We start from the raw sequence: 14,931 nt of genomic DNA on the forward strand, positions 1-14,931 counted from the left end.
TGCAACATCTTTATTTTAAAGTTTATTAATTAAATTCTGAATAAAATAAACTTTGCACTTGGGATTTAGAAGCACATACCATAGATTGCAAGGATGTTTCTGGAACAATTAATTATGATTCATTGGATTAATAACACACCGTTATACTCAAAGGGTAATGTTATTACAGGCTAGGTAGCATTTGAGTTGGAGCTTTCTATTTGTTGCGCTGCATCAATTAAATTGGTGATCTGTCATCACTGTGTTAGTGGATATTCTTTAACAATATCAGTTATACTAGAATATTAAATGCGTTTAAATAGAAGATATTGGAAACTTTGATCACTTTTTTTATATTAATTTTCATGCTTTTCAAATAAAGGATATCTTATGCTAAAATATGTATGAGTCATAATATTTTTTTGAATTTCTTTTTATTTTAATTAACAGAATCAAATGAGTACTGAGAATGACATCGCATATGCTCCTTTGAAATGATTACTAGGTTCTTTTATTCAGAACTGGAATGGGGACTGTGTGGTAGTGTGGGTAAATCATAGAACTATGTTTTCTTTAAGGATATAGGACATCAGTTTTCATTGAAGTCTGTCATCTTCCTTGAGCATTTCTTCAAGTGAGTAGAAAACAAAGGAGCAATACACTTTTATCTCTCCCTTTCTTATCAGATACTTTCACACACACACACTTGCTCATGCACTCACATACATCTTGGCATACTTTGTACACACTTGCATGCACATGCCCTACACTCACACTTTTGTACACACCTACACCTTTGCACATGCATGCATGTGCCCTTTTATGTACACACCTCAAATGCACATGCATCCTTGAACGAACCTACCATTTATTTTTTAAATATCCTGGACAGTGTCTTGCATAGACTAACAGATGCTTACATTCCAAGTCGAAAATCGCTTTTAAGGATCTTTTTAGCATGATAGAGTTCACCTTTGAATTCAGGGTTAATGGTGCATACTTTTTCAAAGAGGTGAGGATTTGAAAACATGAAACTGGGTCTCAATATTAAATCCCTAAAAGGCTAAGTCTAACTTAGTATCTTTGGGGGCTTCTTTTTCAGATTTATAATGACAAAAACTGTTATGAAAATCTCAAAATGAAACTTTAATTACCTGACTGAAGAAGCTTCTAAATTTTTCTAAAGGATTTTAAAGTTCTTAGTTGGGTAAAAATAAAATTTGGATATGAAGTTCACTATAAGCAAAAGGGAAGAGATTGTTTTTACCCGAATCAAACTGATACTTGTTGTTTCAAATCAGTGTTCCTGTTTAAATACTCTTTGGGTTTAAAATGTCTACTTAGCCATTCTCCAGTTGTAATTATATAAGGCCCAGCCCAAATGTCCTTGCTTTGGAAGATGAAGGTGAGGGTTTTTCCACTTTTACCCTCACCCGCACTCCCTGTGCCCTAGTGCAGTATATGAGGAAGCACACTTTTGTATCACCAAAAAAATAATTGGGCTTGTTTGTAGACCATTTAAGTTTGATTCATGTCTTTCATTATACTTGATATTCATTAAACTCTTACTACAGAAAATATCCTATATACTTTTAATTGCTTGATTCATTTAGGCCAGTGATAGCCTGTTTTGGTTCTTAGACTCTACCACAAATCTGATAAAATATATGTATGCACTTCCCAGAATAATTCCCATTTGTGTATACATATGAAACTTTACAACTGACTTTAGGGGACCATGAGCTACAGTATCCTAAATCATACCTTCAACAGTAGCTGGAGAGATTTTCCAAACCTTCAAGAAATACCAAATTTGCAAATACCACTATAACAAAAATGATCCAGGTAGCTTTTCTGGTTAAGAATGCTCACTTTTTTTTGCCTCTTTACCTTCTTTCCACTTTTAACACTAATGCTAATAGTTGGCTGTTTTGATGGGGCCTATTTTTTCCTAAAGAATCAAAATCTTTATCATTTATGAGAATTACTGTGTCCAAAATGAGTAGAGAATTTAAAGACACAAACAAACACAACAACCTCCCTTTGAGATGAAGATAAAAGTGGTCTGTTAAATTTACTCACTAGCTAGGTAAGTCAGTTCTTCTTTACACATTAGTCTCAGAGAAAATACATTTCACATTCCTATTACACGTTACTATGTGTCATGCACCTTTAAGGCTACTTTAGTCAAAATCACAATGGTTCAATTTGCAGATGCTGTCAGTCTACGTGTATTGATATCTATGGGAATTTCCCTTTTCTGGAAAGAAAAACTTAGATACATCTTCTGTTTTTACAACATCATCTGACATAGAAGAGTGTAATAGTGATCCAGTACAGTGTCTCATGTTGAGAGTACTAAAAAGAAGTTTATGATAACAGATTAGCCTTTATTTTATATATTAAAACTATCCATTTTATATGTGGTAAAATTGATTCATAAAAATAGTGAAGTGGTTTTACTTGGGAGTAGTATATTTCCTGGGTTCCGGTTTTAGTGCCATAACTTTCAAGTCTTTCTCCACGATTGCATGCCCTCGTTGGATAAAATCATACACTAATCCCACTCATCTTAATCATGTTCCTCTTGTGCCGCTAAACCCTTCTTTGTGCCTCTGCTCTTAGGACAGAGTCCAAGACCAGTAATTTGGGCCATGCGCTATTTGATCCCACATGTCCTCCAGTGTGAAATTATACAATTTGGCTCAATACTCTGTTTCTATTAAACTGAGTTGTTCCCTGCTACTTGAATTTGCTGTCCTTTTTTCGTAAGTTTGTTTATATTGTTCGGTGACCAGGGGAGTTAAAGCAATTCACTTGTGGTCTATTTTTCTCCTGACTGCCAGGGGAATACTCCTAGGAAAGAAAGAAGGCAGGTGGCCTGGTCTTTTCTCCTTGTAAACATGCTGATAATTTAATCTTTTAGTAAGTACAGACTAATGTTTGCTATGAGGAGAGTCCTTTTCCATGGAATACTCTCAGCAGGATGACTCATTTGGCATCGCTTATGGTAAACAAGCCATTATCTGTGAATATGTGAGGCATGTTTTTCTGAAGAGTATTACATAGGCAGTACCACTCTCTGGCACATAACATGGAAGTATTTTGTAACCAGAACACTCACCAACGTGTGAGATAAGCTGTATGACTCACTCACAGACCTCACCTACTCTGGACCAGAGAGTACAATCCAGTGAGAGGACTGGACCTGGCAAGAAATTCTCAGGTTCTTTCAGATTCTCCCTGTTTTGTCTGTGCCTCTGGATCGCGTATACTCTTGAAATTATTAGTAAAGTTACTCATTATCAGTAAATGCTCTCAGTTGAGCAAGTCTGACTTGACAGTCCAAACTGTATTGGCTCACTCACTGCCTCTCTCCAATTTCTCTTTGAAATTCTACCCATATTTCAAAGCCTAGTTGAGAAATCTCACCAAAACCTGAGCCTGGTCTAGCCTATAGGGATCCTTCATATGAACCCAAAGTCATTTTAGACTTTAGGCAATTCCACATGAATTGCCCATGGCAGTTTTTAGATTGTTGACTTCGTTCTTTTTTAACTTCTTGAAAAATTGCTTGACTTTCAATATGTTTTTACTCTTCAGGTAGCCTCTAAGCTTAAGAAGTGGGACCTTATATGTTGTAGGCCCTCAAATACTGTTAATTTACTTTAGATTAGAAAATGAAGGTCAAAAAGGTTAACATTTGAGTACTTGGGGCCAGTCTTTTAGTGTATTTATATGTTTGCATCATGTTGATATTTGAAGAGAAAATCTAAATGAAAAAATAATTCTGAGAAAATTCTTGTAAATTTTTATCAGATATTAGTTGTACTTTCCATATTATTATACATGTTTTCTGAAGCATAGTAATATTGTTTGTTTATCTTCTAGAGGGACAGTTAAGACACATAAAAACTGGGGAACCGTTTGTTTTTAACTACCGAGAAGACTTGCACAGATGGAACCAGAAAAGATATGAAGCTCTAGGAGAGGTATGGTCATATATACAACTTCAACCTTGTTTTTTCCAATTTTGAATAGTCTGAATAAAGGTTTTAAAGTTGAAGCAGTTTATGTACTTGTTCTACAAAAAGTGATTTCAAAAAGGTATTGTTAGATTATTTCTTGTTAGATTGTTTTTCATGGTTGTTAGAAACATAGTCTCAGTTTTAAAGTTTGTTTTTCTACACACATATCCTTCCTATGCCCTTAATATTTGTAGTAAGTCATTATGTTGGAAAAAATATTCATGCCAATTTTTAAAAATGTCTTAAGAGGTTGAACCCTCCACTGTGCAAGGAGTAATAAGTGTTCTTTTAAGTACTTACCTAAAAAAAAAAAAAAAAAAGAGCTACCTATGTTAACTATGTGAGGTAATGGATATGCTAATTATCTTGATCTTGATAATCATTCTACATTGATATGTATATCAGTTCATCATGTTGTACACTTCAAAAATATGCAATTATATTTGTCAATTATTTGTCAATAAAAAATTTTTTAAAGTGCTTTCTATATGAAGAAGATTGATATTTGACTAACAAATTGGGTCTAACCTACTTACTTTTGACTTGATAAAGGATTAGGCCTTGTAACCATTAGGTACTTCACATGGTACTGCTGGTTGAAACATTTGAAAATATCATTTGTCATTAAGGTGAATGTTTTATTAAAGCCAAATGTTTACTCATCCTGTGTCATATTAAGTACAGGGTGGCCCAAAAAATGTATACACATACTTTAAATAATTATAAAGGCAGTGTTTATTAAAATACATTTCATTTTCAAAATTGAGCTATCAGCCCAACTGGCATGGCTCAGCAGTTGAGCATCTACCTATGATCCAGGAGATGGAGGTTCAGTTCCGGGTCAGGGCACATGACCGGTTTTGGGCTCAATCCCCAGCAAGGGGCGTGCAGGAGGCAGCCGATCAATGACTTGCTCATCATTGATGTTTCTCTCTCTCTCTCCCTCTCCTTTCCTCTCTCTGAAATCAATAAAAAATATATTTTTTAAAAAATTGAGCTATCAGCTGTTAAAGTGGGTATACATTTTTGGGGGACACGCTGTATTTTTAGTAAAATGCATATTAGTGTGGATAACTAGACTACTATTTTACTTCTGTAAGGGAACACTGACATAGCTCTATTTTTTTTTTTTTTTTTTGCCTCTTTAATAAAGTCGTCAAAATGGATTACTTAGTTAAACAATAAGGTAAAGAATATGTGAAATTTAATTTATATTTGTTAGGAGACAGTTCTCTGTTAATTTCTTGCATTATTGCATGTCTCTGAGCAAAGTATTGACAGCTTTTGTTCTGGATTATCTTTTTGAGGATCTTTATATAGGATACAACCTTGGAAGACATTGTGTCTTCATCTAGGGGCCGAGGACAGATTTGTTTGCTGTCCAAAGCACTGAAAATAATGCTCTACCCTTCCTGCACTGGTCACAAAGAGTGCACAACCCCGTTAGAAGATTGAGCTTCATAAGCTTGAGGTTCCTCAGCTGTGATACAGTCCCACTGTGTGTGCAGCCTCTACCTTCGCCCTGTCCACATTGCCCATTTGGGATTTGAGGGGCAAGAGGAACCAATGAAAACATGAGGCTCATGATGCTTGCTGTTCTCTTAATAACAAAGTTCTTTGTCTCTAACCCAGAAGTTTAATGTCTTCTGTTAGGATCCATGCAACGGTAGCAGGTTAACCGTGGGGTAACATGTCAGGCCCTTCACTGTTTGAACATTGTTTTGCTGCATTTATAACTTAATTATATTTAATACTCTGAATAATCTCTGCTGCACAGAAAAAATGTTTGCCCGTTTTCACTTGAATTTGATAATTATATGCGACAAACTGGTACTATCTTGATTATAGAATATTCATAAATATGGCCTTAAAGAAGGATTAGGGTTGTTGTTGCTTTTTAATGGGACTTACATTTAACTCTTTTCTGTAAGCCATGTACCCTTGTTCACTTGGACAGGTTTTGTTCTCCAAATTCATCTTGTCCTTCTTGGCATCTGCATCTTTTTCACTCTCAACCTCTGTCATCCAACATCATCTATAGCAAAATCTAGGTTAGATCATCCCATGTATGAGTGATTCCTTTTTCCTGGGATCTCCTAACTAATTCTTGGACATAGGGAGAGTAAAAGATTTATTTTTGGTGGGCCTTACTCCATGATAATCATAATATTTTGAGTTTTCACTTTAATGATTATATATAGAGAAAATATTCTGCATTACCTAGATTTCCACCTCCTATGCTTGCATTCACACTTGTGTTCATGATCACATTAGCCCCAAGTGATCACACAAAATCACAAGATTTAACTCTCGCTGTGATATTTTTCAAATTGAGATCGTTGGACCCCTGAGCTTCATGTTCCAATCCCTTTTATTTCCCAATATATTGATCAACAGTAAACATAACTTTCAAGCATAAAAGTGAGCACAATGAAAGACCCAGGGGTTGGAGAAGAAAGTCTGGTTGTTAAAACATTTGTTGTGTGTCATCTTGCTTCTTATGTCTTATTTGAAATACTTGTTTTCATTGCTAATTTCACTGTTGAAAGTTGGTTATTAATTGAATTTTATTTCCTACATTTTAGGCACAAGATATACAAGTTCTAGTTACATACAAACAATGACACAATTTTCACTACAGTGAATTTATTTAGGGTTCATTATGGTGTGATTTAACACTACGTGGACCTGCCTTTTCATCCGTATTCCTTAATATCTATTTCTGAGCTGTGCCCTCAAGTTTCAAGTTAGGTTTAACCAACTTACTGTCCTTCATTTACACCTTGTACTTTCTTTACATTGTTTTCTCTGTTTGAAATACCCTTCCTCCATTGTTCATGATACCTCTTCCTCCGCCTGCCTTCAGGTTTTGGCTCAGATGTCTCTTCTTTTAAGAAGCGTTCCCTCATCTCCTCTGCTACAGTCTTTCTCTCTTGTCAATTTGCTTTTTTCTCTTATCTTTTTCTTCTTATCTTGCCTTCCTCCAAAAAAAACTTAAAGATGAATGCCATTTAGTAAGATTAAAAATTAAATTAAAAATAAATAAGAAAACGGAATAAAAAAAGAGAAGAAAGTAAACCAAAGGCATGAGTTTGCTTTATTTTTCTTAAGGTACTTTATATTATGATATTTTTATACATGTCTTTAAGCAGTTTGGGAAAACTTTGTGTCTTCATGATACTTGTTGAAAATAAATGAGTGTTATACAAATATTAAACTGTTTAGTATAAATTCTGGATCTATGCATTTTTAGGGAATTTCTAAATGTTAGGAATTTAAACATAAAGATATGTTTCTTATTAGAAGAAAGGAAAATGATCTGTTAATGATAATTTTTCTATTTTTAAAGTTAAATAATTTTAATTATTATAATTTCCATTTAAGTTCTAAAAGTTTCAGACTCTTAAAGCTTTGCTGATTAAAATTACTCGATAAAAAATAGACTCTATTTGTGATATATTCTGTTGGAAAATTTTTAATCTTCATAGTAAAACTGTATAGACTTATGTGACTATAATTAAGAATATGTAAGTTCTTATGTAACAGTTCACAGTTCTTAAAAACAAATAAATCTGTGTATTTAACTCCTGCAAATAATTTAGTACTTTATATTACCAATAAGATCTTTAGTTCCATTCAGAAATAACCTGTAGAAAGCATGTCATCATGTCCTGGACAGAGAAGCACTGAAAACCTCCTGCTCTTCCTTCATGCAGAGGGTAGAATTCAGAAGCTGCTGCAAATTTGAGTTGATTGCCTGGGAGAATGCCTTAATAAAGACCTTTGATATGCTTAAGATTGAAGTTTAAGGGAAACAGATATTTTCACTTTAGCCAGCAATCTAAACCAAAACCCCTTCTGTTTTTATAGTGTTTGCTTACTAAGTATCGAATTTTGTCTTCAGCTAAGAGCTACTGTACAGGGTGGGGCAAAAGTAGGTTTATAGTTTTCATATGGAAAATAATATAATAATTAATAAATAATAATACAAGAATATGTTTCACATACAACTGTAAACCTACTTTTGCCCCACCCTGTATATGTTTCACAACTGCTGTTTTAGTTTATGTTTATTTCTCTCTTATTATAGCTGTCATTCAGCAGAAATCGTTTTTTAAGACTTGCTCCTGAAATGCGCTATCATTTCTATGTAAATTAAACTTACTGTGTAAGTAAAATAAACTGAGATGTCAGTTTGTTTTTAGAATACAGTGCCATAACCACACAAGAGAATGCTCTTTACAATTGCATAGTTATATTTTTATAGTCCAACAAATGCTCTTGCTAATATGTATATATTTTTTACTTTCTACATATAGTTCAATAAAAACATATAGCCTTTAAGAAGTTTGTATAATTTCTCTAAATTTAGAAAGGTACTATCAGTTGAAAGAGGTGGGAGTGGTGTGAAAAGGTAATTTTGAAAATAGAAGTCTCAATGTATATATTGGGGGTGAATGCTAGGGAATGTTTCTGTAGATTCAATCAGAAAGACTAGAAAGACTATCATGTTAAGTAGTCAATAGAATGGTAAAAACTCTGCATGCAACTTGTAAAATTTTCTCACCTCTTTTATGTCAATACTGAATTTACTATTAAATGGAAAATTTATAATCCAGCAGAAATTCTAATGAAAAAGAGATTTGATTTTCTTACCTCATTTGGGTCTTTGCATTTCCTTCAGTATTTAACTTTAGGAAATAATAAATCGTCAATGTGCTTAATAAGAGAATAGCAGTGACTAGGTAGCCCTGTAAGCTTGGCTCTTTCTCTATGGATAGAATCACATTTACAAAAAGAACTAAGGGCCTAAATTAGTAATATGTCTTGTAAAATAATAGTAAATTATTGAAAAATGTTACATTTTAAAAATGGAACTTATTAAAGAATATAGGTCAGTGGTGTCTTAAAGTTTTTACAGTTGCCATATTCAGATATTTGAAATAGGAGCAACTTAAATTAAGGAACAATAATATAAATTATCATTAATATTCAAATATTTCAATATAATATGATTATCTGTATATAATTAATGCCTTCATATAATGTGAGATTCACATATCTTGTATTGTGATAGAAACAAAGGGCAGGCCATTAGGATCTCTGGGTTCTACTTCTGTCTCAGTCACTATCATTGTGACTTTAGAAAAATAATATTTCTGAGCCTCTACTGTAAAACGTGAATAAAATTTTCTGTACCGTTGTGAGGAATAATAAGTAAGATGCATGCATGTGATATTTTATATTCTTTAATGTGTCCAGCAAATGTTATGAGCATGGAATGAAAATAGAACTTTATTATTTAAAGTTTCTAATTTACCTTTGTTATTAACATTATGAAGTTTCTTGTTTTTCCTCTCCCATTTCTCCTTTGTCTACTTATTTCACTGGCACACAATGTATCTTTCTATGGTAGAGACAAAGAAATGACCATTGGTCCAGAGTTGACTTCCATATCTCTCTAGCATCCATAGGAATGCTGTAGGCACTATATCCAGTATGGTATTAGCAATTAGACATCTTATCATTGAAGAAATAGTCATTGAAATAATGAGAAAACTTGTAAGCCTCTTCTAAACAATGTGGCATTGATACATGAACAGACACACAGACCAATCGAACAGAATACAATGTCCAAAAAGTTCACATACACGTGGAAATATAGTTTATGTTATGAAGCAGCCCTAAACCATTGGCAGCAAAGGGCTATACATCACAATGTACACCAAGATGAACTCCAAATGGGTCAGAGATTTAAATGCAGGAAATGAAATAACTTATGAACCCTACAGTAGCAATGGTTATAGTTTTGAAATACCAATCCAGCATCAATAATTGTGGTTTTGAAAAACTATCTCCCGTTAAAGCAACATGAATTCTTTGGAGAAATGTTTGATTCCAGTCTGGGGCAAGAAAGAAATGACATGAGCATGGAATATTTTGGTCATAGCAGATAACAAGGAAGCTGCCAAAGATTGCCATCTCTTGTAAAACTTGAAAACAAAAACACAAAATAAAACAAAAAAACAAACAAAAATCCTCCCCCCCCCCCCCAATGGACAGTAGGCATGAACGAAGGGGAAAATGCACATAGCCTTTAAACATATAAAAAGATGTTTAAACTCATGCATAGAAAAAGATGTTATGAAGACTATATTGAAATAACATTTCTCACCTGTCAAGTTGACAAAAATCTATAAGCTTGACAGCACACTTGGTAGATGAAATTATAGAGAGAAAAGACCTCTCATATATTGCTGGTTGGAAGGTAAAATAGTATAATCCTTTCAGTTTAGCTTTCTGTTTGGTTTCTGGGGTAGGCAATGATAGCAACTTATTCTTAGTTGCCTGTGGGAAACACCAGTGATTCCTGTCCAAGTTATTCCTCAAAATTTAACATTTGTGCACCCCTTGGATCTTTGCAGAATTTACCAACCAAATTATTATCCAGATTTGGACAGTAAACTGGTGAATTCAGATAATCCTGTGGTAAAACAGCAAATATAAATTAGGATCCTTCCCACATGAAGACAAATGGTGGTTGACTCTTTTCTGATATCAAGAAAAAGGCATTTGCAAGATCAAAAAAATAACACCCTTCTTTAGATAATATTGAAAGACTACTGTCCTGATTTTTACTTGTAGAAAGAGAGAGGATAGGCTATATCATTTTTCCTGATGAGCCTGGTGTTGGGTAGAGCAAATAAGATAAATAAAAGTATAACTTTGATCTAAAAAGCTAAAACGTTTAATAACTAAGATCAGATGGGTAGTAGTTATTTGTTTAATAACCAGTCAGAGTAAGACAGTGGTATGAGTTGATTTGTCCTGAGACTGAGCCTACAGAGTAATTGGGAATATGTGGATGCAGACACACACGCACACTTTTTTTTTTAAAAAAAATAAATAAAGACATGGACTCATCCAGTGAAAGAATTTCCAGAATTTTTTTCAATCAACTTTGCAAACTTAATTAGAAAACAATTTTCAACTAAAGTAGGCAACTAGTACTTAGGTAAGATTTCCAAAAGAGACTGGGTCAGAGCTGTGGTGGTGTTCTTGGTTAGCAGTTGTAGCCCTGCATGCCAGGTAACCATCCTGTCTCAGTAACCATTTGTTAGAAATCATGTTATTGCCTTCTGGCAGTAACTCATATGTGCGCCTCATAAGCAACAGACTGGAAGCACATGGCCTCTACCTGCTGAAGTTGGTGTCCGGTCTTCCACGCTCAGAGATTTAAGATAGTGTGTTATAAAGCTAAGTGTTATTAGAGTACGACTAGATTCAATTTGAGTACATTTCGTGATAAATTCATTGTACACTATCTAAATGCATTATTTTTTGCTTTTTAAAATATTTAGTCTATGATTTTCCTCTTATTAAAAGTTATCCCTGAAGCAGTTTTGCATACAAAATGTCATCTATATATAGCTGTTCAGGACCCTAACCTCTCTTATAAGTAGGCAGTTACCTATATTAAAGGTGAACTGTAAGTCGATCTTTACCTTTTGTCCATTCTGACCCTTTACACCTTGTAATTTGTTTCATGTGAGTGTGATGGTAAAGGCCCTGTATGTTAGCTGCTGGAAGGGGGGATGAGAAGTAGGTAGACATGCATACACTTGTGATTGCTAATATGTTTTGATAATATTTTGTTAATTGCTAGAGAGTTACCCAAAAAGCATAGCCAGAGTCATAGGTTTTAAAGTAATACGTGATGTGCACGTAAATAATTCTGTGGGAAATAACAAAAAAGAAATTTACCTAGCTTCTCTTTTCTCTTTTCTTCTGTTTTGACGTGTTCAGTTATGCTGTGACTCATCTTCTACCAGTTATCTGCTCCCCTTCATTTTCCATCGCACTTTCTGTGCTGCCTTTTCCCAGTCCTCATGCATAAGTCTCATCTTAATGATTTTTAGTCTTTGTTTTGTTTGCTCGCTTAGCAACATTTGACATTGTGACTTCTTTCTTTTCAAAGTACCACCTTAACCGTGCTCGCGTGTTGTGGAGTCTCTGTTTTCTTCTTACCTCTGAGCGCTCATTCTCCATCTCTTTTGCAGCTGCTTCTGCTTTTATCAGCCCCTTAATATTAGATTTGTCAAGGCTCAGTTTTTGGTCTTCTGTTTTTCTCTGTGAATGGTTTCATTCCCACAGCTTGATTCTATCTCTGGGCTGACTCCAGATATGTATATTTTTTATGTAAAGTGGGAGGGTTTGACATTACTGTAGTAATCTACTTTTTAAAAGACTGCACTGGGTATACAGATTTAACAGGGAAAAATATCCACAAATCCAAATGTGAGATTGAAAGGTATGGTATAATGCATTCCTACATTTATATAGACTAGAAACGAGAAGACTCCAGAAACTTGATCATAGTTTATAGATTCCTTCAAGGTAACACTGTAAATGAAGGAAGGGAATTATCTTAGTCTCTGAAGATTGCGGGAAGGCAGCAGTTGCCTGAAGCTAAGGAAAGGAAAGTTTAAACTGAAGAGTCAAAAAAGAGTTCTCTTCTTATACACAGGGAGAACTGAGAGACAAGGAATAGCCTTAGAAGCACCCAAAGCAGTACATTTTGAAGGTACCATATTTAAGAAATAATTAGCTGTAGCCTTAGGGAAGTGCTACTTCCTCTTGTGATATTCTGAAGAACTGATTATATTTCATTTACTTTATATTCGAAATTTATCCTATGCCGCATGACTTTTAAAGTTTCCCATGCAGATGTGAGATATGACTAGAACAAGAAAAAGATAAATGACTTGCCTAAGAACATTTAGTGTTATTATTAGATCCCATATTCATATTTCTTAATCATATTGCTTTCCAGTGTTATACATCAGAAACTTTGATCCAACAGTATATTTATGAGGAATTTTTTAGTATCTTAGACCTAGTATTATGGTAATGTAATGCATAATTTTTTAATTTTAACATAGTTAGATTTTGTATCTTAAAATATTTAGGCTAGACCATTCTTTGTAATGCTTTCAATCAGTACTTTGAACATGACAAATTCTCCCTATGAAGTTAAGTTGAGCATTTAGGAAGGCCATCACTTTTTTCTTTTCAAAGTATTTTTAGTAAATTGTTTTATAGTTTGTTAAAGGATGATTTAATTTAAGATACTTGTTTTTAAGGGTTCTCCAAGAAAACCTAGTTAATTTGCCATTTTGAAATTATATAGGTAATATGCTGCATATTCTTCTTTGGAAATAACTGATTTATTGCTATAAATTCCTATACTGACATGCTCTCTGCTACATCACGCTGTTTGCCATACTATGGACACTGGTTAATGTCTGAGACATTGTCTGTGCCATCCCTGTCACTTGGTCTGTTCTTCTGTCACACAAACTGCATTCTTTGTCTTTAAAATCCCTACTGTTTTTAGTTTCACATGATTATCTTTATTGGGAAAGGTGGTGGGATTCTCCAGCACACTTTCCTTTTTGAGTTCTAGGCTCTTCTAAGCACTTGCTATTTTATGAGACTTACTTTAGTAAACAGCTTGTTTTCTTAAGTATTTAATAAAAGCCTGTCGTCCTCATATATTAAATTATGTGATACAACTTGGTTATCTAGGAGAAGCCCTATTAATAAACTTCTAACTGTTTTCTCACTAACATTAACTGACTGATTCACACTGAAATTTGTGGCTAGCATAGGGCATTCTCTAGTAGTCTGTGTCTGTTTCCCTCCTGCTGAGTTTATTCCCAAACTTATTTATTCCAGTTTTGCTTTTTATTATAATTATGTAAACCAGTGAAAACTGAAAGAAAAATAATTATTATTTTTATGAAAACAAAGTTGAATAATTTGGGAAGGTTGGATAAAGGCAGGTGCTGTCAAATTAAATATGATGGTAATAACTGAAGAGATTGTGTGTGCACACACATGCATGTGTATAAAGTTATAAAATCTAAAGAAATTTTCACTTATTATTTTGCAATTGTTTCTTAAATGTTTTAAATGTTCCAGTCTATTTTAAGGAAAATTAACTAGAAATCATAGGTGATGCATAATGGGAATGGTGTGTGTAAGAAAGACAGACGTTCCAGAATTCTAGCCAATAGAAGCATACTCAAAGAAAAAGCTTGGTTTTATGACAGAAAATTAGTAAGTGAATGAATGTTTATTGTCATAAAAATATATAGAACTTCCACTGCCAGCCAAAATATGGACTAACTGAGAATGAAGTTTTCCTCTGCCTTAAGTAAATAAAAAGTCAGAGAAAATATATGAAACAATAATTTTCAGACATTTTACTACAGATCACTGCCTGTGGAGAGACTCTAAGCTATAGCACAGGGCGGAGATACCTAAGCATAGTCTGAAGGTGTAACTGAGTTGATAAGACAGAGTTCAGAGTTTGTGGAGGCCAACTTGGCTAGGATTTACCCAAATTTGTGGGGTAGTATACTAGAGAAGAGAGAGCTACAGAGAAGCAAAAAGAGAAAATGTACTGGAACTCCATAGTGCATTTATCTTGAGGTTTTGGCTAAGTACTGGTCAGTGCATTCATGTGTTTAGTAATCTACTAAATATACTAAAACGCATTTTTTAGTAATCTAAAGACAGCAAATTTTAAAAGGAAAAGGAAGAAATAAAGTCTTTACATGAGACATAATTGTCTACATAGGTAATCTCAAATAATCTACAAAAACCAAAATTCTAGAACTAACAAAAGAGTTCAGCAAAATGGCAGAAGACAAGGTTACACACACACACACACACACACACACACACACGCACGCACGCACGCACGCACGCGCGCCCAAGGGCAGGGAGTAAACCACTAGAAAGGAACAGGCAGAACACAGAACACTCTCTGAAGCTTTCCTTGGGTAGAGAATAGATTATGTTTCCAGCAGCCACAGTGAAATGATTTCCTAAAACGTAGCACATTGGGTATTTCTTA

At 34.1% G+C, this 14,931-nt stretch overlaps 1 protein-coding gene across 5 annotated transcripts in view; it reads left to right on the forward strand.

Annotated features, from left to right (window-relative positions):
• Positions 1-14,931, forward strand: part of ARB2A (ARB2 cotranscriptional regulator A) — a 308,143-nt gene that overhangs the window by 32,388 nt on the left and 260,824 nt on the right. For all 5 annotated transcript variants that reach the window (XM_081132496.1, XM_081132498.1, XM_081132499.1 and 2 more), the window contains one exon: positions 3,871-3,971. In XM_081132496.1, coding sequence (XP_080988622.1) covers positions 3,871-3,971 — 101 coding nt within the window. The remainder of the gene's footprint in view (positions 1-3,870; positions 3,972-14,931) is intronic.

This window comes from Miniopterus schreibersii (genome assembly GCF_964146895.1).
Source record: "Miniopterus schreibersii genome assembly, chromosome: 3".
NCBI classification, from domain to species: domain Eukaryota; kingdom Metazoa; phylum Chordata; class Mammalia; order Chiroptera; family Miniopteridae; genus Miniopterus; species Miniopterus schreibersii.